Source organism: Falco punctatus (genome assembly GCF_963210335.1).
Source record: "Falco punctatus genome assembly, chromosome: 8".
In the NCBI taxonomy this organism is placed as follows: Eukaryota; Metazoa; Chordata; class Aves; order Falconiformes; family Falconidae; genus Falco; species Falco punctatus.
Window position 1 is genome coordinate 21,945,608 of NC_137588.1, and position 21,664 is coordinate 21,967,271.

At 39.6% G+C, this 21,664-nt stretch overlaps 1 protein-coding gene across 2 annotated transcripts in view; it reads right to left on the reverse strand.

Annotated features, from left to right (window-relative positions):
- CERS6 (ceramide synthase 6) overlaps positions 1-21,664 on the reverse strand; it is a 131,166-nt gene that overhangs the window by 83,333 nt on the left and 26,169 nt on the right. For both annotated transcript variants that reach the window (XM_080398971.1, XM_080398970.1), the window contains exons 2-3: positions 7,577-7,682; positions 5,182-5,312 (exon numbers count right to left, since the gene is read on the reverse strand). In XM_080398971.1, coding sequence (XP_080255097.1) covers positions 5,182-5,312; positions 7,577-7,682 — 237 coding nt within the window. The remainder of the gene's footprint in view (positions 1-5,181; positions 5,313-7,576; positions 7,683-21,664) is intronic.

The window sequence follows — 21,664 nt, forward strand, 5'->3', positions numbered from 1 at the left end:
TTTCTTTCCCTTGCACAGTTGTTTTTCCAGTGCAATTTTGTGGGAAAGAATTACTCTTCCAGTCAAGAACAGCAATATGGCCAAGAAGTTGCAAACTTCCCATAAAATTTTCACATAAATATGCATGACAAGTAAAAAAAAAAAATCAATATATATCTGTGTCTATCTATACACATACTTGTGCACACACATATATATACACAGCTATAGATAGATAACATCTCCCCAAAACCAAATGTGTATAAACAACTTCAATTCCTTACGAAAAAGAAGATGTTCTGGCTAGGAGATGAGACAGAGACTCTTCTTCCCCCTACATCAAAACTAAAAGACACCCCACAGAGAGATACTTTAGTATCTTCTAGAGAAGAATGGCGGGGGCGTGGGGAAATCTTTGGCTCTCCAATCTGCACATTTCCATGTTTTCACATGCAGACTGTTGCATAAACGCAAAAAATTCTCTTGGCCATATGTTTCTGCCAGCCACTCCTTGGAAACCATGTAAATGTCTCTAACAAACAGCTTGCTTAGATGTATATAGCTGTAGAACAGAAAAGTCATGAGCCTGATGAAATTGCAAAATCGCAGGCTAATAACTTTGAGCAACACAGGTTTTTTCCCATTTGCTCTAAACAACAAAGGAGGCGGACAGGATGCTTGCTCTTTCTATATTACTTAGTCTTTGAGAAAAGCAGACATGCCTATGCACCAGCAGTGTGAGCAGCAGCGCAATACACTGAAACTGGGAAGAAACTAGAAGTGGTTTGGGAATCACTACTGCACTGCCTTTCTGAATATCAGACATCAACAAAGATATTCTTGGATTCTGTATTCTGCCTGGCAATCAGCAAAGTCACTATCCACAGTCTTCCAAGAGTTACATCCTCCCAGTTGTTCCCAGCATACCTTGAAGCTCTTTTCCCACTAGCTTATTCCATGCCTGGAATTCCCATTCTACTATATCCAGATGCAGAATTCTTCCTATGGATGTTTTTGGGAACGCATTTGTGGCCAGACACTGGGGGGGGGGGGGGGGGGGGGTTGTATATGTATTTTTTAAAAAATACATTTCTGTGCTAGAACTGTGCTCCACCAGAGTCATTAGAGCATTTGATTCAATTTGCATCGCCTACCTTTAAATAGATTGATAGTCCTCTGCAGAAACAACTTTTAGCCTTGTAAAGTATTGCAGATACACTCCATGCATAACAAGAAGCCACACAAGCTTCAAAAGAGATGCAAGGTAATCCACTTTCTGTGTTTTCTCATGAGCTGCATACTCAAAGTGCACAACGCAAGGTCCTTACCCTACTCTTGCAGGAGAAAGCTTGTCTTGATGTTAGGCTGTGCCATTGCAACAGAGAGAAAGGGATAAAAAGTAACAGAAATGCATGGGAGTAAAAAAGTCCACCTTGCACACTCAGGTCACTTTTCTCTTTTACCCATATTTCAAGTTGAGGAAAGGAGTAAAACTGCCTAAATTCCCACAACGGAAAGAAAAGCTATAGACAGACTCTCCCCTGCAGCTAATGTAGTAAGCTAAGTGCCTGAGCATTACAAGGATGCCTTTCCTAGTGACTACAAACACTCTGCTGTTTAACTCCAACTTTTGTGTTAGAATCACCAAATCCTTGAGAAACCACCCATAGACTTCCTAGTAAAATAATCCTTAACACCCCATTTACTATTGTCTTTTTGACTAATACTGGATCATGAACCTGGTGAAATTATCTGTTTCATGTTTTGCATAGGTATTTATCAGTGTACTATCTGAAGTTTTTAGCAGGTACATCTAACGATGGCTAGCAGCAAAGGAATCATTCCATTTGGGGGAAGAAAAAAAAAAGAAAGAAAAAAGACAAAATAAAAAAAAAGTGTAGGTTTTGGAGTTTCTCTGAACTCTGTATAGGACCAGAATTGAAGCTGCATGAAAAGAAAAAGAAGGGAGGGGTAGAGAAAGTGAGAAAGAAGGACAAGAAGAATCTAATGATTAAGTTGCTGATTTAGTCTGTCTGGGCCTGGATCTTGGGCGTCATTCACTCCAGGCAAGCGTGTTTACCATGGAGTTTCACTCTCAGCCTTTGTTCTATTGAAACTCCTCTACCTGAGATAGTACCCAAACTAGTAATTTGGCAAGAAAGATAAGGCAGTCAGAAATGGCCTACAGCCCTTCTGGCACAGCTGCCTTCTCCTTTGCATCATGAAAAAGCCATTCTGGGCCCAAAGAACACTTTTTCTAGCAGTAAATTGAATCATCTCCATGTAAAAAGTGTTGGAGCTCTTTTTAAGCAGCTCCACATTTGCTGTGGGTTCTGTCACTTTTCTTCCCAAGTCACAGTCAATCAATGCAGTTGCCAACAAAACTGAAGTTCTCTAGAAGGACAACAGCAGCTCAACAGCTGAAGGTGTAGGTGGGGATCACTGTCATTTTGCTTGCTCTGTGCCTGCTTATTACATAAGGGCACATTTCGTTCCCTGTCAGGGCTATGAAACTCTCCATTGGTGCCCCAGTTAGTGAAGGAGTGCTCCCCTTCCCACTACTATCATGGGAACATGTGCTTTATGCAGTGTGGAGCTACAAAGCAGCTGCCACACATGGACTCTTCATCCAAAAGGCCACCCCATTAACTCGACAGTTGTGAAAAGGCTACAGACCTCATACAGAAGGATTTCTTTGCTCCAAACATACTGAAGTAAAGCACCTTGCTTAGTGCCCTGATGGACAGCTTTAACTAGACAACCATTTAACACCCATACTGAGTGGAAAAAAAGGTATCGCTGGCTTCCCAGTGCTATTCTGACTACCTGTCAACAACTCTATTCAGCATGTGTGATGATGGGACAGCTAGTGGCACACACTGCACCGCTGGAAGTGCCATCAGAGCAACGCACACATGGTCGGTTGCATAACACCACATTCCCACAGCAGCATGTACGTATAGAGATGGAGACACAACTCCCACTGCACCTTCTGCAAACCAGAGAGAACCTGAACTATTCACTACTTATTATTTGTGCCACCTTGTTTCTTTTTGGACAAATATTATCATCACTATTAAGTACACATATCACAGTAATGCCCAATGGTGCTTTCTAAATGAAGCTGGCACTTAATTCTGTCAGCCTAAGTTAATCACATTCATTGCAGCTTGACCTTACCTTCCAGTTTGCATTCATAGCTCTCAGCCCTGCGCTTTTTCCATAATGTATGCCAGAAAGGAGCAAGTTCAGCACCCGTAACTTGCTTATTTGTGCCTGTGTTTCATGGTAAGCGTAAGTTTTTTCCATCTCTAGGTCAGCACAAATCTGCTGGCACTAATGCAACAGAGTGAAGTCTCTGACCTGAGTTAACAGAAGTATACTGCCTGAATATGCTAGCTCTAACAGTAATACAGTTTTTTCCCCCCCAAGATTCTACAACCATTCTTACAAATTAAGGAAACAAGTATATACAGTAACAGCTACAACCCTTGTAGAAAAAAGGTTGTTCTTCACTGATCTCAAAAATCAGTAACTCTAAGACCACCAGCTGCTGGCAATAGGATGACTAGGTTTATCCATAATCTTACTCTACCTGGCTTTACTAATATTAAGAAGGGTGGATTTTAGCTGTAAATACCAGGTAAAGGACATAAATATTCTGACAAGTTAAGTTCCTGTTTATTAAAGGGCAATCACCTTTAGACAATTTATCTTTCTTCTTCTAAAATAAAAAAAAGGCCTCTCATTCTCTGAGCTAGAGAGTCAATATTCTTAACAATAACTCTTCTAATTTCTCTCCTACTCAGTCCTTAGCTGAAAGTATTTCATCTGTGGTTTGGCTTTAGAAAAAAAATGTCTTAATACATTATGTATTCAGGACTGTATTATGAACATTTCTGTATGTCTCCACAAAAAAATAAAGTTAAGGAAAATACTTAGGAAATGTACAAAAGGAAAAAGTATGAAATACATTTAAGAAATCTGCATGAACGATATGACAATACATTCCACAAGCTGCGTTTTTTGTGTGGGTACACACACTCCCCTCTCTTTCTGGCTGGTCTGCAGTGTTTTTGTGATTTCTTTACTTGCAATTTCTTAAAGAAGCAATTTAAGAATTGTAAGGAATAATTAAAAACAAAACAAAACCAAAACTTGGAAAATAAGATTAACTACAATTTGCTTTCTAACTTAAATAGGCTTCCTCTATTTCTGCTGACATTTCTACCTAACACTTTCCCACCAACAAAAACTCTAACTAGAATTTTAACCCAGCAACAGCACAAGCACTTGACCAATAGTGTATAATAAAACCAATACTTGTTTATGGCCTCAGCAATATTTGCCAAGTCCCTTGATTTGGAGCGTCTAAAATCTGCCTTAAATGCATGACCTTCCACATCAAAGGAACATCATCAAGCAGTGCTAGAGGGCTGAAACTTGGAATTAATGAGTCTTTCAAATGAACTAGTTACTTTCTGTTTTATTATGAATTCAATGTCTGTTAGTCCTCCTTTAAGAAAAACATGTAAATATTTTAAGTAGATGTAATTTTCCATGCTCTTTCAATGCAGATTAATATGTTATATCCAGCTAGCATGGAAATGTAGCTCACATACTAAAAACAATGGAGTCTAATTAGATAAACGACCTTTATGTAGATAACCAGTTAGAAGAGCAGCTGGGTGCTGGGATAGATTGCTTAGAAGTAAACCCTGGCAGGTGAAAAATAATTTCCTAAAGAAAGCACAGGAGCCTTTAGCTCCTCAGTTCAGTACACCCAAGGAAAAGGGCTAGTAAGGGGGATAAGCCTGGGATGAGAAAAAACAAAGAAATGGTTTAGCAATCCAATTGGCTTTTATTTTTTTTCCTGTGTCTCAGATCTCTGTCAGGTTGTATAGCTAAAGGTTATGCTGTAAAGACAGATTCCCACCCTAACACAAGGCGACTTGTCTCAAAGGATCAGGTTGGCACCCCGACATTATAGAATCACAACCATCTGATTTCTGAAAGCTTTTCACTATTCAAAGTACACAAAAAGTATAAATTGACTTCTTCAGGAGAAAGGAGATTTTCTTATTCAAGAAGTTACATTCTACCAATTTGTATAATTTTCTACCCATCTACAAAAATACCCATGAAGAACAAAGGAGAAAATTGATGATGACACAGGCTCAAGAACAGAATGCACATCCTTACATGCTCTCACAGAACTTCGTAAGAGTGCTGGGCTTTTCCTGGTTGCGCCTTTGTCGAAACCAGCGTTGAATGCTGCGTACATCCCAGTCCAGCTGCTTGGAGAGGCCCTCCAGCCTCTTTTCATCTGGATGCTACAGAACAGAGAAGGATAAAAATTCTTTCTGTGCCCAACTGCAGTAACTCCGTTTTAAATTTAGAAACCCTGTAATTGCCTCTCGATTTCTTAGAGGCTACTTGTCAGACACGTGGATATATGGAAATAAAATTACTTTCACAGAAGTCTCTGCTGGCAGATCAACAACATCAAAATATGTTTATAGTAACTATTATTAATCTAGAAAGACATATATGGTAATATTGCATGCAAGTTATTAATAATAAGAAACTTGAAGGGAACAATGGGATGAAAATTTGCTTGAAACTTGGGAAGTGGTGATCAGCTGGAATAAAATCCATGCATTTCTCAAGTAGCGGGGCTTACAAGCACTCCCCTGCCTGCCACAGGCTATGCCTGTTCCATTGTCCTGCATCAAGATCTTTGTCCTATCAACTGTTGCAGTAGTGAAGGTTGTTTGACTGACATGGAAAGAAGATAGATCGCATCCTTGTGCATGTTAATGTTAAAAAATGAGGTCATTAAACAAAGTGACAACTTCAAAAGGAAAATCACCTTGACAACAGGGACAGAGAATTTTTTTTCTGCAAGATTAGCTACACAGAATTATTCTCGAAAGCAGTGAGTGTGGAACTCTTATTCTGTAGAGCAGCTGCAAACCAGTGCAGAGGTAAGGCAAAAGAAAATGAGTCTGTCTTTAATTTTACTACTATATGGAGAAGAGCAGTACAGACCACATTTCCAATCATGCAGCAATTCGACACATACAGTACTGCGTGAGGACTATTTATATATTTCTCCTGATCTCATTCTTTTTTAAAGAAACAGAAAAATCTCTTGGACAATCTGTTTTCTAGAGCTTTAGCTTTATTTCCGCAAGGCAGTTATATACACTGAATGAGATAGAAGGAGCTGCCACAATAAAGACTTCTTTACGTGTTGCAGGAGATCAAAAATTTTTTTTTAGTCGACCAAAGTAGCCATGAGTTTTTCAGTGCAAGATTAAGAAAAGCCATTCTCTGTAACTTTAGAAAAATCAAATGATTGAAGCAGCTCTGCAGCTCTTGGGATTTTGACTAAGAGAACTGCTGCATGTGACTCCAAAAAGGTGGCTGGCTAAATCAGACAGTTTCTTTGAGAGCAGCTACCGTACAGCCCTACCAAACTCTTGCAGGAAAGTAAATGCTTTCCTTTGGAGCTCTTTGCACTTGTCTCCATGCACTGGGTGCTGGGAGCTGTGTGTGCCAGCTCCTACCATGACTCACAGGCAGGAGTTAGATCACTTCACACACTCGGGCCCTGTGTCAGGCTAGAAGATTCTGCAAGGAAAAATTGAAAAAAACCCATCCCATTCTTCCTCCAGCTGAGTCTGGGTGACAGCACATGTGCTGCAACTTTTAGAAGTAAGGTACATGAGATACCCTCCCTGAAAACAGGACAGAAACCAGAGTGCCATGGTGATCTCAAGAGAGGGCTGGACACACAAGCAAAACAGATCATGGCATATTTCACTGTCCCTGACACTGAACCCAATTTTGTCCCTCAGGCCTCCACAGGCCTTTCCACTACGAAGTGGCTAACCACCAAATTCTTCAGGAGACACTAAAAGACACCTGTTCACTGCCCACTGCATGGGAAAAGTTCAGGATACTTCAAAAGCATGGACAGGATGACATAGAGATTTAGTTCAGTTGTCATACAGTGAGAGCTGTAAAGACAGAGACATAAGTGGTGAGGGAGAGACTTGTGTAAAAAAAATCTGCAGGCAGAATATTATTCAGTCAATTCTCCTCAACGTTTCTAGCTCTGCCCCCAGTTTCAAAGGATGTTCATCACAGTTGAAACAGCTGGGACACCAGCAAGTCAGCAATGCCCTGTGCTCAATGTGCTCAGGCAGTTCCCCTAGGAGTGGCTTTGAAGTTCCATGGAAAACACAAGAAGGCCAATGTTACTGGCTCACAGTTCACCTCTTTTTTTTAAAAAAAAGACAAATTTGTGGAAATTTCTAAAAGGTAAGAAGCCAAAAAGTAGGTGGCCATATGGCACCTATCATGTATTTCTGTTACAACTTTTTTTTTATTAAAAGCTTACAGGAGATGTCATGAAGGGATGGACAACTGCTCAAGTTGGCATACCAATGACAACCTTGGCATTTGCATATTCTGATTTTAGCTGTAAAAAAGGAACACTGCATTTAGTGGTTAGCTTTGTTTTGTTCAGACATAGTTTACAGTGCCATATCCCACTTTATAAGGTAAATATTTTATTTAAATACTCTACCTTTGTAATAGCTGTGAAAACTTTTTCCAGGATAGCATTAGGTTGAGCTTTCTGTGGTCCGTTGGCTTGGACTTTAAGGCCTAAGGCACATGGTTTAGCAATGAACCTGTGAGAAACAGAAGAACAAAAAAAAACAAACAACCGAGTGAAATGCTTCAGTTATTTACTTCATTGCTGTTATCAATCAATGACATGTGGTAAATGTGCAAACATTATAACCCTGCCAACAAAAGCAACACTTAGCCTTACAGCTCAAAAGCAAGCTCATACAGGCGATTACATTGCAAAATAAGTAACATCACTTTGAAGGATGAAAGGAACTCCATGTGGAGCACATAAAACTGAGGATTTTCTTTCATGTTGTGAAAAAAAAGGATAGAACAAAAGCATGAGGAATGCCTCCTAGAAAAGCACCAACCAATGAAAAGAGCAGGGCAGCTTGCAGAGATGAGGAGCACGTAATATTCTCCTCCAAACAGAGCCTTTTTCATAAATCAGTTTCCAGGGTAGCTACTGCCTCAGGACTCATTTTGCAGTGGAAACTAAAAAAGTTCTTAAAGGCAGCAAGCACTTAAGCTGCCCAGTTCATACAATTTTCTAAACCATAAAGTTCAAACAGTATTGAGATATGCCTCAAAGACTTTGCTTTTCCTTCAAACTCTTCTGCTAAAATACAAAGCTGTTACAGATCCAAAGACCAATCTGTAAGTTTAACCAGTTTACAAACTGGGTGTCCCCGATACATTTTAGAGATGAATTACATAGCTTATATTACATACACTCAAAGATCACCATTCCACTTATTAAAAACTAAATTATTTGTAACTATGAGTCCAACTCTGGAAACCCCACAAAAGCTACAAAGTCTGTATAGGAATCACATTCATATATGAACAATAAGAACTTCTGCCATTTTGAACTATGTAACTCTTGATTTCATCTAAAAGACTTCAATTTCCTAAGACTTTATTTGCCAGCAGGGACCAAAACAAACACACTCAGTAAAGAAGTAGTTCCATGTTTATCCAGCTGAATGACCACAAACTCTTAAAAATCATGGAATTCACATCCACATACAAGCCCCATTTTAAGCACTGTTTTGAGCTACAACTGCTGTCCCTGCTATGTTTAAGACAGCTCAGCTGATTAAAGAGAATTAATGCTAAGTAATGTTACAGTGGTTACAGCAATAGCATTTGGTAAAGGAAAATGGGTGATACCAGATTAACTTGTTTTCCTTGGTTTTTCAAGGAAAAATTATTTATAACATTCCCATATGAAAGCCAATTCTATAGCCTGAAATCAATATATGCCTACTAACTACTTGCAAGGGGGGTGGGAAGCCTTATGTACAAAGACACGCTGTGTATCAGTGAAGTCGCTATTTGAAACTTGTATGTTATGAGAGGAAAAAAACCTACTGTACGCTGTAAAAGTTAGGTTGCAATCTGGATTGGCTGCAGATTGTAACCATACTGCTAGCTCCATAACATCAACCAAATCGATGCACTGAATCACATATCAATTCCCTGCTTTAGGATTAAGAGCTCTGACAGTACCATTTTCACTGCTGAGCTTGAGAAGAAAGCAGTCCATTTTAACCCTCATGAAACAGAAGCATGTAAGCTCTGTACATTTTATATGCAAATACACTTTAACACACTGATCTAAGCTACACTGGAAACTTGTATATAACTTGAAGTATAAAGTGACAAAAGAAGCAAGAATTGTCTTTAGTTCAACACAGGCATAACCAAACCAGTGCCAGACACTGCTGTTAGCTGATAACCAAAAGGTAGCTGAAAAAGCTAACAAAATGCTGATGGAATTTGATGTCAGAAATTTACTTTTTAATTCTAAGGAGTTGTAAAACACTTCTAGCCGTGTAATGGAGGAGCTGAGAATGCATCTATGTCCCTGTTTGTACCAAAAACCTGGAAAACACAGAAAAATTCCAGTCTTCAAGAAGTTCAAACAATTTCTGGAAGAGAAAGCAATAGACCCAGACAAGAATGAAGCCTAAGAGAGATGGTAAAGGGGATGTCTGTCAGCATTCAAGCTAATTTTATAAAGTCCTGCAAGTAAACACTTCTAAGTAGAGACAGGGCAGAGGAGTACCGTAGGTGGAATAAAAACAAATAGAAATGAAAGACATCTTCATCAGCTTCATGCATTCATGGAGAAACCCAAGCTCAGCCTTCACCATAAGCAGCAAAATCAAGAAACATTCATTAAATAAACACAAAAATAAAAATTGTTTCAGATGGATTTTCTGGGCACTTGCAAAGTCAGTCTCCTCTGAGATAAGATTTGATTTGGGTTTTTTTTGTTTGAAGGGTGTGGTTTTTCTGTTTGTTTGGGTGGGGGGGTGGTTTTTTGTGGTTTTTCAGGGTTTTTTTACATATATACAACTTTCAACTCCTGTTTTGCTTTTCTTGCGCTGCTGAGTGAAGGAATGTGATAGCCATGATATAAATCCAATAGAAAATCAGTTCTCTAAACATGCTAATGTAAAAGAAAAAAAATACACAGTAAAGTCAAAAGCAGATTAAAAAGTCCCAGTTAGAAAAAAATTCACAAGAAGCAATTCCAAGCTTCATGCTGAGCTGATCTTCATTTAAATCTAAGCAAACCAGCTGGGTTTGCTTAAATGCCATTTTAAAATGGCATGTCTTGCTAATGAACAGCCGAGAAAAATCCAGGACAATTCACACATACAGTGTTTGTCTAAATTTTAATAAGAGAAGAGAATTGTAATATTGATGTTATATCCATTATCTAAAATGAAATACATTTTCTGCTTCAACTTTGTATTTTCTAAACAGGAATATTTATTCGTCTTCCTTTCCTCTTATGTTTTTCACAAGCACAGGAAAAATGGGTATGTGACCTGAACCAGAGTTCGTCCACAAGGACAGCAAAGCACAGTAAGGACATGTAGAGGGTAAATGGCTGCAAGACACAGGATGACCTTCTACGTCAGCGAGGTAGGAACAGGGAAAGCTAAAAAAATCCCCAAACTGAACCACAAAGGTCTGTCTCCTGATACGCTCTTGTGGTATTTCTCCACTTTGGGAAAAAAAAAAAAAGAAAAAAAAAGCGCGCTTTAAAAAAAATCCCTTCCAGAGATTGTAAAGCAATTTTGACAGAAACATTTTATATGCCTGCAATAATGAGCAGGTCTGACCACCAATTCAAGTGTGCACACAAGTGATTCCCTTTGGTGGAATTGGTACAAGTTAAGATATCTTTTTTCTTTTCATACAAAAACTTAACAGATTCAAGCTATACTTTGCAGTTTAAAAAATGTTTTTCAAGGTTTAAATAGAATTTAATCAACAGAAACCCAAATACAACACCAGGTGCCACGAAAAGCATTATTAACATAATTCTCTCCAATAGTTTTCTGTAACAATTTAAATAGATTCATCAGTAAACAAAAACAGAATTAGTGTTTGATACATGTACAAACTATAAGTATGAGCATTTTGCCAAATGTTGCACTTCTTTTAAGCACTATTCATTTTTTCCATTTCTGCTAACGCTGTGGTATTCAATTCCCTAAGCAGTCTTACTAAAACCCATGGGACTATTTATTACATAAGGTACTGCAATTAAGAGGAAAGAACTATTATGAAAGAGTAAGGAAAGCAGAATTGAGTATATTGCCAGTTTTCTCTTTAAAACATGTAAATCTGAACAAATGTCATACCAATATCTCTTTTTCAATGGATTCCAGTACAGCTAAATTGAAAGCTGGTATTCATTTACACAGAAATTAAAGGACAAGTATTTTTTGCTGAACGCAGCCGCATATATTCTGGGTCTAGAAATGACAGACCAACATAAATAAGGAAATTAAACGCAGAATTCAGGTACCTTTTTAAAAGCAGCTTCCTCCTTCAGTCTACAACCACACTTACAAAAAAACCCAAATGAACCAAAAAGCCCATAGCCAGGCAGTTCAGACAGTGTGGGTTATGACAGAACACTGGAATAGAAAGCACTCAGCCTTTGCAGGTTCATAAATACTGCACCGTCTGCCTGAACATGACAAGCATTTCTGAGTGTCCTGTACCCCTGAAGGCAGATGCTGGTTTGCATTTTGGATCCTATCTCTTTTTCTCAAATTGATCTTTTACAACAGCAATAGCAAGGCCTTATACTCCACCCCAAACCTAGAGATCAATTTTTCCTCTACAAAGGAGTCAAGAAACCCTTTGCAAAATGAGCCCTCACCTCTCCTAGAGCATAAAAGGAAGCACCATTTCACCATAAGTATGTAAATTTGAACAAGAGCAAGTACCATTTTGGGTTTCCCACTTGGACTATAACAAATGCCAGCTAGACAAAGACAGCCACTATTACAATTGATGAATAAGCAGAAAAAGGAGAATAGGAAAAAAAACAACAATCACCCAACTGAAAATTAGCTTTGCCCTGGTGGAGGAAGGTAAATACCAGTTAGGCACCACTTGCTCTTTGCAGTGATCACAGTGGGCACCAAGGATCCCACCCGGCCAACGACTCTGGGAAAAATGAACCCCCAAATCCACATTCTCTTCAGAAGCCATTCCCACCACTCCACACGAGATGTCCAGATCCTCACATTCATAAAATTACAGCTTAAAAATATGCTTGTTCCACTGCCTGAGCACTCCACACCCTACGAAAGTTTCTCTTTAGAAATACGATGAACAGGTCAGATCCACAATGAGCATAAACCATCCTGGGCACATCAACAGAAAATAACTGCAGCATCACTGAGAAAATAAGCTCTAATAGAACAGTAGGGAAAATGCCCCCACTGACTCATAGAAGTCTTTCTGTTCTCCTTTACTGGCTATTTGAACCTTACCAATTAATTATGATGTAACCATTTTAGTTTACTGCTTATCATCTTGCCAATTTATGTCATTTTAATCTCAGAATAAACCAGAAATGTTAGTGTTGACCCTCATAATCCTTGGAGGCTGATGTTCATTAGCACTAGCAAAGTCTGCATTAAACAAATATTTTAAAATATCACATGTGGAGGAAGAAAGACGTTAAAAGGATCCTTTTTTGCCTGTGATTCTCTGGATTTCACTACAAGTCAAACAGCCCTACTTGTGACCTGTAATCTTTGCCCTGAATCCAGCCAGAAACTAATATATAGCAACTCTTTAGTCATCTGGGGCATTGGACATATGTCTGTAGGGTACTCCTATAGCATGTGAATGCAGTGTTTCCATACCAGCAAGTCATCTGCCATTTCTGAGCTGACCACAGTGGCTGCCCTTTAGCCAATCCATGTTTGACAGCTTCCCGGCAGCTTTGAAGATGCTTAAATCACCACAGAACCCACAACATGTAAATAGGGATTACAGGGATTTTAAACAGCCCAAAAAGTCTACAAGAATTAAGGCTTTCCAAACAGGGCCAGAAGAACCCGCCTCAAAAAAAAATGATTAAGCTAACAGGGCTAATGAATATTTGCCTCATGTAATTAAATATGCTGCACTTTTTTTTTTTAACGTATAGGGTGATATAAAGAAAATACTCAATGGCTTGTTCTAAACCTTCAATTTGAGAAATCTCAGTCTTAAAATAATCCATGTTAGCTGGCAAGTGACACATGTTAACCAGTTCAAGGCAGGTTTGGATTCCTTCCCATGCCCTTTGAAGTGATAAAATTGTACTACTTTGCAATGCTTATTTGTCAAATGTTTCTGCTTTATTTAGAAACTCACTTCATTTCACCAAAATTCTCTCCAGAACATGACAGCAAGAATCCAAAAACTGAAACCTGTAAACCTTTCTCCATTTTACTGAGGTAAATAAACAAAAGAAAGACAAAAAAACCCAAACCAAAACAAAAAAACAAACAAACCACAAACAAAAAAACTTCAAGCCCACAACTCTCTCCCCTCTCTCAAACTCAAACCCCATGAGCTGATAAGAAAGGGTCCCAGGAACGGGAAGCAATAAGACTGAATTAACAAAGAAGTATGCTATAGATCCCCCTCACCCCATCCCACTGTGGGAGGATAATTGTTTACTATACTGTCCTAATATAATCTGCAACAAAAGCTACTGAACTCAAATCCAATTATTTTTACAAAAGTACAAGGACAAGATTATTCATTCAAGAGAACCTAAATCAAGACAAGGTTCTTTGATGTAGATGAAAAAGGGTGTTTAACATTTCTGCATTTAAAACTGGCATACCTAAAACAAGTCACCATCATGAGGTATGGAGCTGCAAGTAGTCTTACCATGTCCCAAACCTACATATAATTGCCAACAAAATAAGCTTAGATTTTTATTTTTTAAAAAGTGTATGGACTTCCTCTATCAGACTTAATAAGCTGACCTGCCATTCACATGCAATGTGTTTTAAATGTTGTTGTATGTCAAGGCTTTTGAAATCTGTTAAATTTTTAATTTAAAACTTTCAAACTGTGTGCACTGAGACAAGAGACCTGTCTACTCCTTGACCTCAAAACCTCTTCTCAGGATTGCAAGCAAAGACTGAATAAATTTAAGTTTCTTCCCTGTTACTGTCATTTCTTAGTTTTGAATTAACCTTCTTGTTCCTTCCAAGTCTTGTTAAAGCAATGACTTTTCCTACCTGGGTGTAACACATTTTAATGGCTAACAGGCTCTGTTAAAACTTCCCACAAATTTGAAATACTTTTTTCCTTTAACATGTTTCAAGTACAGAAAGCTTCCTCCCCCACAAACAACTTTATTTTGTAGCCAACTTCAACATGGAAGCCAACTTGCAAATTTTCATCAGTGCAAGAGAGAAAAACTGAGCTAGTGCACATTTCACACCTTTTCTTTTAAAAAAAAAACGTTTGTTGATCACAGCTTGAACCATTCCCTTTTGTCTTTCATTTATCAAAAGTAGGTCATATTATAGACCGACATACAGGACTAAGGGCCTCTTATTACAGCCCAAACTTAAGGAGCCCGTCCATCCCCCGACCAACATCTGAGAAAGTACACCAGCCTGGCACAAAGCATCTATATTAAATCACCCTGGAGACTGCTCCTACATGATCTGTGCCAACAGATAAAAAATTCATGAAGCCATCAGGCAGAACCGTGGCTACATAGTCCTCATGAATACTGAGAATATACATTTTTTTGCTTTAGCCTTTAATGTCCACAAAGACATTTGAGTTAATTGCTTGCCAGCGCATGGTGAGAGTTTTAATCTCCCCCTTCCTGAGCTGAGTGAGGGTGCATCTACATTGAGAAATTTGAGAAAACTACAGTGAATGTAAAGTTGCAGAGTATCTTTGAGTCATCTCCCAAGTATAACGAACTCTAGTTTGAACTAAATGGTATGCTCTGATTACATACATACAGCATGTCTGTATGGCAGACATAGTTCTGAACTTGGGCACAGACATAGTTTAAGTGGTGCTTACATAAAAGACTGCTCATGTTGCTAGCACCAGCTAACTGTAAGCTCCATAACAAAAAAACCGACACACAAACACCACCAAGCAAGCTATCAAGCTATTCCTGCAAATTAAATATGTCTGTCAAATCTCAGGTTTTTATCAGTATATTTACAAATATCAGAGAAGGCAGTTACAACCAGCAAAAGTTCCTCACTATGCTAAAGAGGAGCCCAATCTGTTTTGAAGAGTTTGGCTTTTTTTGAAAGGTTGATGCAGAACAAATTTTCCCAGCTCATCTACTTTATGCTCTCTAAACACAGATTGTTCCAGGGATTTATGATTACAATTGTCTAACTTGTTGGACACTGCTTGCTGGTTTTAAACAGAAACAATCTAAATTTGCTCTAACTACAAGGATGAGTGAAAGAAGAGGCCTGTTTCTAAGCAGATGCTCAACAGATTTACTGCCACAACACACAAAAACAATTGCTGAATTTGTTTTACTATTTTTGTATAGCTGACCTACTTAATTCAGAAGTTACTTGTATTACTAATAAAAAAAAAAGGCAGAAAAATCTTAATAGTCCTAAGACAAATTCAGTAGATAAGTGGGGTAGTCACTTCAGTATACCTATCCCCGCACTGATTTTGGCTCTATGTTTCCCAGCACCTTCTGCTACACTCATCCAGGTGAGTTAATTTCACTGAAATTTGTTGGGTGTGCTGGAAAGTGGGTCACAGCTCCTGCAATGAAACCTTTCCAAAGATAAGAACCTGCCTGCCCAAGTAAGAAGCCCAGCGCACAACTTCATGTCAGCAAGAGCCTTCTGCTGCTAAGCATCACACCTACTGCCTCAGAGGACAACATGCAGGAGAGCTCAGAGCCAACCCTTTCAGAGGGACCTATTCCCAAACCTCCCAAAATGACTTCAGAAAAGCACACATATGCATCCACCTTTCATCTGAGAGGTTCGATGCTTTTCCTTCTTTTCTTTTTAGAGATGCATTAGCCATTATTTCCACACCACCATCATTATCCCATACCTCTCATGAAATCATACAAGCTAAGCACTATACTGTGGAACCCACATATGTTTCTAAAATATAAAAGATAAGCAGCTTGTGAGAGAATTCAGCTTACTGAATTAGTGAGGTTTCATCTTTCTTTGGCTCAAATTATTAGACAGCTTTTACACTTAGCAGAGTGGGAAAAAAAATGCTGGAAAATCAGTACTTTGGGGGTGGGTTGCTTTTTTCCCCCCAAGGTTTTGAAAGCTTCTTGTTAATGTTTTGAGCTGAGAAACCTTTCCAACAAGCAAACATATTTTTGACCTCAGCATTGCTTCAAAGTATTCTAAGTTTCATAAAAAGGCTTTAACAAACCAATGAACCAAAAAACACCCTACCAATCCACACATTGATCATCAATGTCCTTCTACTTCTTAAACACAGAACCAAGTTATCTGAAATCCTTCCTAACAAAGGGCATCGCTCACACCTTGTAAAAAACTCAAAAGTACACAGTAAATCAAACTAGCAGTAGAAAACGCATCTATTGCAATACTTGGACCTCAGGGAGCATGGCTGGCAACAGCCTGCCGCGCTGCTGAGAGCTGGTGGAACTAATGGTGTGGAATGAGAAACTGCTCATCTAAAATAAGGAAGCAAAATCCAGTACTTCACTGAGTGCAGGTACTTGCTACCATCTGACATGGGCAGAGCTCTAGAACCCAGTGGTGGCAGAAGCTGATGCATCACTATGTGTGGGCTCTATCCGGCTTCCTCCATTGGCCAGATACCCCCCTGAAATACCAGTCGCTAGTACTCAAGTACTGCCACAACCCCTGTAAAACCACTCCCATGCATCTTTCTGCTTTGACAGAAAATATTCTTTTCTGTAATATATCAAAGATGGATATAAAAGGTAGATTAAACTACACCTGTAACACTTGATGCAATTGGAGTACTGATACAAACATGCTAGCTGTATAAAACTGCTCCATCTCTGCTTGCAAGAGCAATGCTTCACCTTCAAAAAGGTTTTAGTAGTTTTTCAGCTGGGAAACAAAGTGCCCTATAAATTCAGCACATTGTCCTAGCAAAACAGCATTCAGCATAAAGTGGTTTCTCACATTTCGGATGCTATGTAAGTGAAAAATGGTTTTATACAAATCAGCTTTAGCAAAGATAATTTGGTCACAGAAATATGGTTGGGGGCAATAAGGGACTCAAGGGCTTCCACCCAAGAATACTTTCACATAAATAGAAAGTTTTACTTTACTCAACAGTGTGTGAAAGGTAGCTGTGATTAAAAAAAAAAGTATGTAATAGCTGTATTTCAGCTTGCAAACTTACTGGTTAGGGCAGTGCTAATACACACCATTTTAAGTAAATAAAACAAATTATCCTCATCACTCAACAGCTGTATTATGAAATGCTTTGTCCTACAGAGTTACTCTTAAGAAACATGATTAATATGACTGACCCATATCATTCAATTACTGTAAAACTGTTTCTTTTTTGCAGCTGGATTTCTCACATTCATATTGTCCTGCCTTTTTTTTTTCTTTTGACTGAACATACCCAACTAAAACTCACATCTCCCCATTATGCAAGATCAAAATTACCCCCTTTTTCCTAAGATTTTGCTCCAATCACAAAAGACATGACCAATAACATCTGTATAGCTTAAACTACATTTGCACACCTGCTAGCTCCCATCACAAGCTGCAGGCCAAACCCCACTGATGATGGCCCCAATTCCAGTTCCTGTTCATACATACTGCTAAACCCTTTCACCTCACTGAATCCGTAAAACCTACTTAATCCTTCCTCTCACAAGTGGAAAGGTTAGGGAGAAGTCTATCTCAAGCTGTACTTTAGTTCATAACTGGACTGACTGGAGCAGATGGTGTTCAGCCACCAGCATGGGAATACCCCAGCACAGCGCCTACTAACAGTGCTCCAGTTGCTTGTCCAGATAGTATGTTACTATAAAATGGGACAAAAGCAAGGCCAGATGCTTACAAACAGAAGTAGCTGTTTTCCAAACATTGAAGCAATTTCTTTTTTTTGTTCCCTATGACAAAGTGACCTGCTTAGTGGATGAGGGAAAGGCTGTTGATATTGTCTACCTGGGCCTTTGTAAAGCCTTTTACACCATCTCACACAGTATTCTCCTGGAGAAACTGGCTGCTCATGGCTTGGACAGGTATACGATTCACTGGGTAAAAAAACGGCTGAAAAGCCAAGCCCAAAGAGTGGTGGTGAATGGAGTTAAATCCAGTTGGTGGCCGGTCACAGGTGGTGTTCCCCAGGGCTCAGAACTGGGGCCAGTTCTGTTTAATATCATTATCAATGATCTAGACAAGGGCATCGAGTGCACCCTCGGTCAGTTTGCAGACAACACCAAGCTGGGTGGGAGTGTTGATCTGCTTGAGAGCAGGAAGGCTCTGCAGAGGGATCTGGACAGGCTGGACCAATGGGCCAAGGACAACTGTATGAGGTTCAACAAGGAGAAGTGCTGGGTCCTGCACTTGGGTCACACCAGACCCACACAACGCTACAGGCTTGGGGAAGAGCGGCTGGAAAGCTGCCTGAACAAAAAGGACCTGGGGGTGCTGATTGACAGCTGGCTGAACACGAGCCAGCAGTGTGCCCAGGTGGCCAAGAATGCCAACAGCATCCTGGCTTGTATCCAAAACAGTGTGGCCAGCAGAACAAGGGCAGTGATTGTCCCCCTGTACTCGGCACTGACAAGGCCACACCTTGAATACCGTGTTCAGTTTTGGGCCCCTCACTACTAGAAAGACATGGAGGTGCTGGAGCATGCCCAGAGAAGAGCAATGAAACTGGTGAAGCATCTGGAGCACAAGTCTTCTGAGGAGCAGCTGAACGAACTGGGGCTGTTTAGTCTGGAGAGGAGGCGGCTCAGGGGAGACCTTATCACTCTCTACAACTATGTGAAAGGAGGTTGTAGGCAGATGGATGTCAGTCTCTTCTCCCAAGTGACAAGCAATAGGACAAGAGGAAACAGCCTCAAGTTGCACCAGGGGAGGTTTAGATTGGATAAGAAAAATTTCTCCACCAAAAGAGTTATCAATCATTGGAACAGGCTGCCCAGGAATGTGGTGAAGTCACCATCCCTGAGGTATTTAAAAGACATGTAGATGTGGTGCTTAGGGATGTGGTTTAGTGGTGGCCTTGGCAGTGCTAGGTTAATAATTGGATTTGATGGCCTTACATGTCTTTTCCAACCTAAAAAATTCTATGATTCTATGCATGCATAAAGTTATAAGCATTTCAGTTTCTCCTGAAACTCTGTAAGACCGAAGAGCTGAAGTGGGGAGGAACTGCAAGCTTTCTCCAGAATAGCAACAAGAATTGTACAAATGTAGAGAAAGGTCACAAATAAGTATTTTTGCAGCCAGCTGTCTAATGCTTTCTTTCTTTGTAATGTCTAAAAATAAAGAGTTTAGTCACTCTGTGACTTTCCAAGTGCAGATGAGGCAGAGGGAGAAGGGAATGGAAGGGAAGATGCACTCTAGTCACCCCCACTTTTCACACACAGTGCCTCCTCTCAGCTGCCCTCCACCAGCATCATCAAGGCTGTAGAAAGTATGGATGCTACAATGCTGAAGGTATCACTCATTTTTTGCACTCAGTAAAATCAGCATACGCGAGTCTGGGTCAGTAGTAAAATTCAGGTCTCCAAAATTCTAGCACACTGCTAAAGGTCAGTGGAGATAAAAATATTCTCCCAACTTTTAAAAAAGCTGCGGCTTAGGGACTTTCTAGACCAAAAAAGGCATCTTTGCATGCAGCAGTCCCCAAAGAGCTGCTCCTCCCTCCAAAGCTGCACTACTAACTCACTGAGCCCATGCAAACTTTCAACGCTCAGTGGCAGAGCTCCCGTGTAAGCTCAGACTGTATGAGGACAACAATATTCCTTTGTTTTGAACTTGTCACTCACCAGTTTAATTTCTGGCCTTTACTTCTTGCACTGGGTAAAAATGAACAGTCAATCCCAGTGCATCCTTTCTGTGCCAGTCCTGTCTCCTACTTCTGTCCACCACTTCCTGAAACGGTGGATGTATCACAGAGCTGATATATGCCTTTATTTCCCCAAGTATGGGACAACCAAAGCTAAGAGCCAGCCATAAAACATCTACATATGAAAAGACACATGGCTCAAACGAGATTAAATGTCGTACTGAGAAAAGAGCAGGAAGAAAGCATAGATAGAAAGGGAAGATCAACAATTTAATTTTTAAGTCACAATAGGTCACACTAATATAATGACTCTGTTCTAACCCATCAGACCCTGCAGCATTACTTAATCTTTTACTTTGGTTACATTTTCAATATATGAGAAAAAAAAAAAAAATAAAAAATTTGTGAGCAATATTTGTGTCTACTTTAAAGCCACAACCAAGGTGTATTATCCATGAACCTCTGGGCACGTACACACACTCTTAATGCAGCTCTCCTCCATCCACCAAGGCTGCTTCCAAGATGCAAAAAGAAGCTGCAGTTACCTGACACTTGGACATGATCCAGAAGCTGCTAAGTAGCTCAGAACAACTGTCTAAAGAAGTAAAAGCCTCAGTAATAATTTTGATTAATAACATAACTCTGCCCACTAGAAAGCCAACACTACTTCCCCAGGTTCCTCCATGGTAGTTCTTAGCCTGGTCATTAAGGGATAGCTTGTCTCATCAATGTCCTCTTATATTCTAATTTATTTTCCTTAATCTGATCTATTTATTACCAGGAAGCAAAATAATGAAGGATGTAGTTAAAAATTCCTAGTGATACTCTTAACAACAACCAGCCCATCTGATATTATGACAAAGGACTGTAGCAAGTCATAAAACAGAACTGAACAGTTCAGCAATGCCCTCCCGGAAACTATTAAAAGGTGTCTGAAATATTGAGAAATTATATTGTTCACCTAGAACAGGAGTTTAGTTAGTTACACCAAGTTAACATGCATTTTTTGAAAACAGAGAAGACAGAAGATGCTTTACATTCAATGGAACATTAAAAAAATAATTTAAGTCTTTAAAATCTTTCAGTGCTTGTCTAGCTCAAGGAACCCACCCTGCTGCCCTCCTCCATGGGTTCTGCAACCAGTCCCTGAGCAAAGGCAGGTGCTGCATGACTGGCAATGCCCAAATCTTTGCCCATCTGCTACAAGTATGTATGTGTGTTTGAGCAAATGACCCTGCCTGCCTGCACAATTTATAAGCATGCTCTATTCCCGAACATTGTCATCACTCTGTCTGGGAGAGGCAAAAACTTCAAGTCCTGAAAGAAAAGCACACACCACAAAATATTTAAATATTTGTAAGCTGCTGCTTTGTCCTTTTGGGAGTTTGGCCCAAACTCCCTTTGGACCTTTGGTGCAAATCCTATTTCTCCCTACCATCAGGAGATAGGATATGTTTCAGAAGCTTTCCTGCTCTGAGATGAAAGCTCACACTACATCTTTATTCTGGTGAAAGCTGTTCCCTTTGAAGAGGGAACAGGTATGGATCCCTCACAGTAGGATGGTTGTATTTCTGTAAGCAGTTGAAATAGGGATGGTTGGTTTGACTTGGAGGTTAAGCTTTCATTCCAAGAGCTAGGACACAAAATAGTCTAACCTTCTGAGGGAACTTCTCAAGATGAACCAATTTTCATCCTAGCT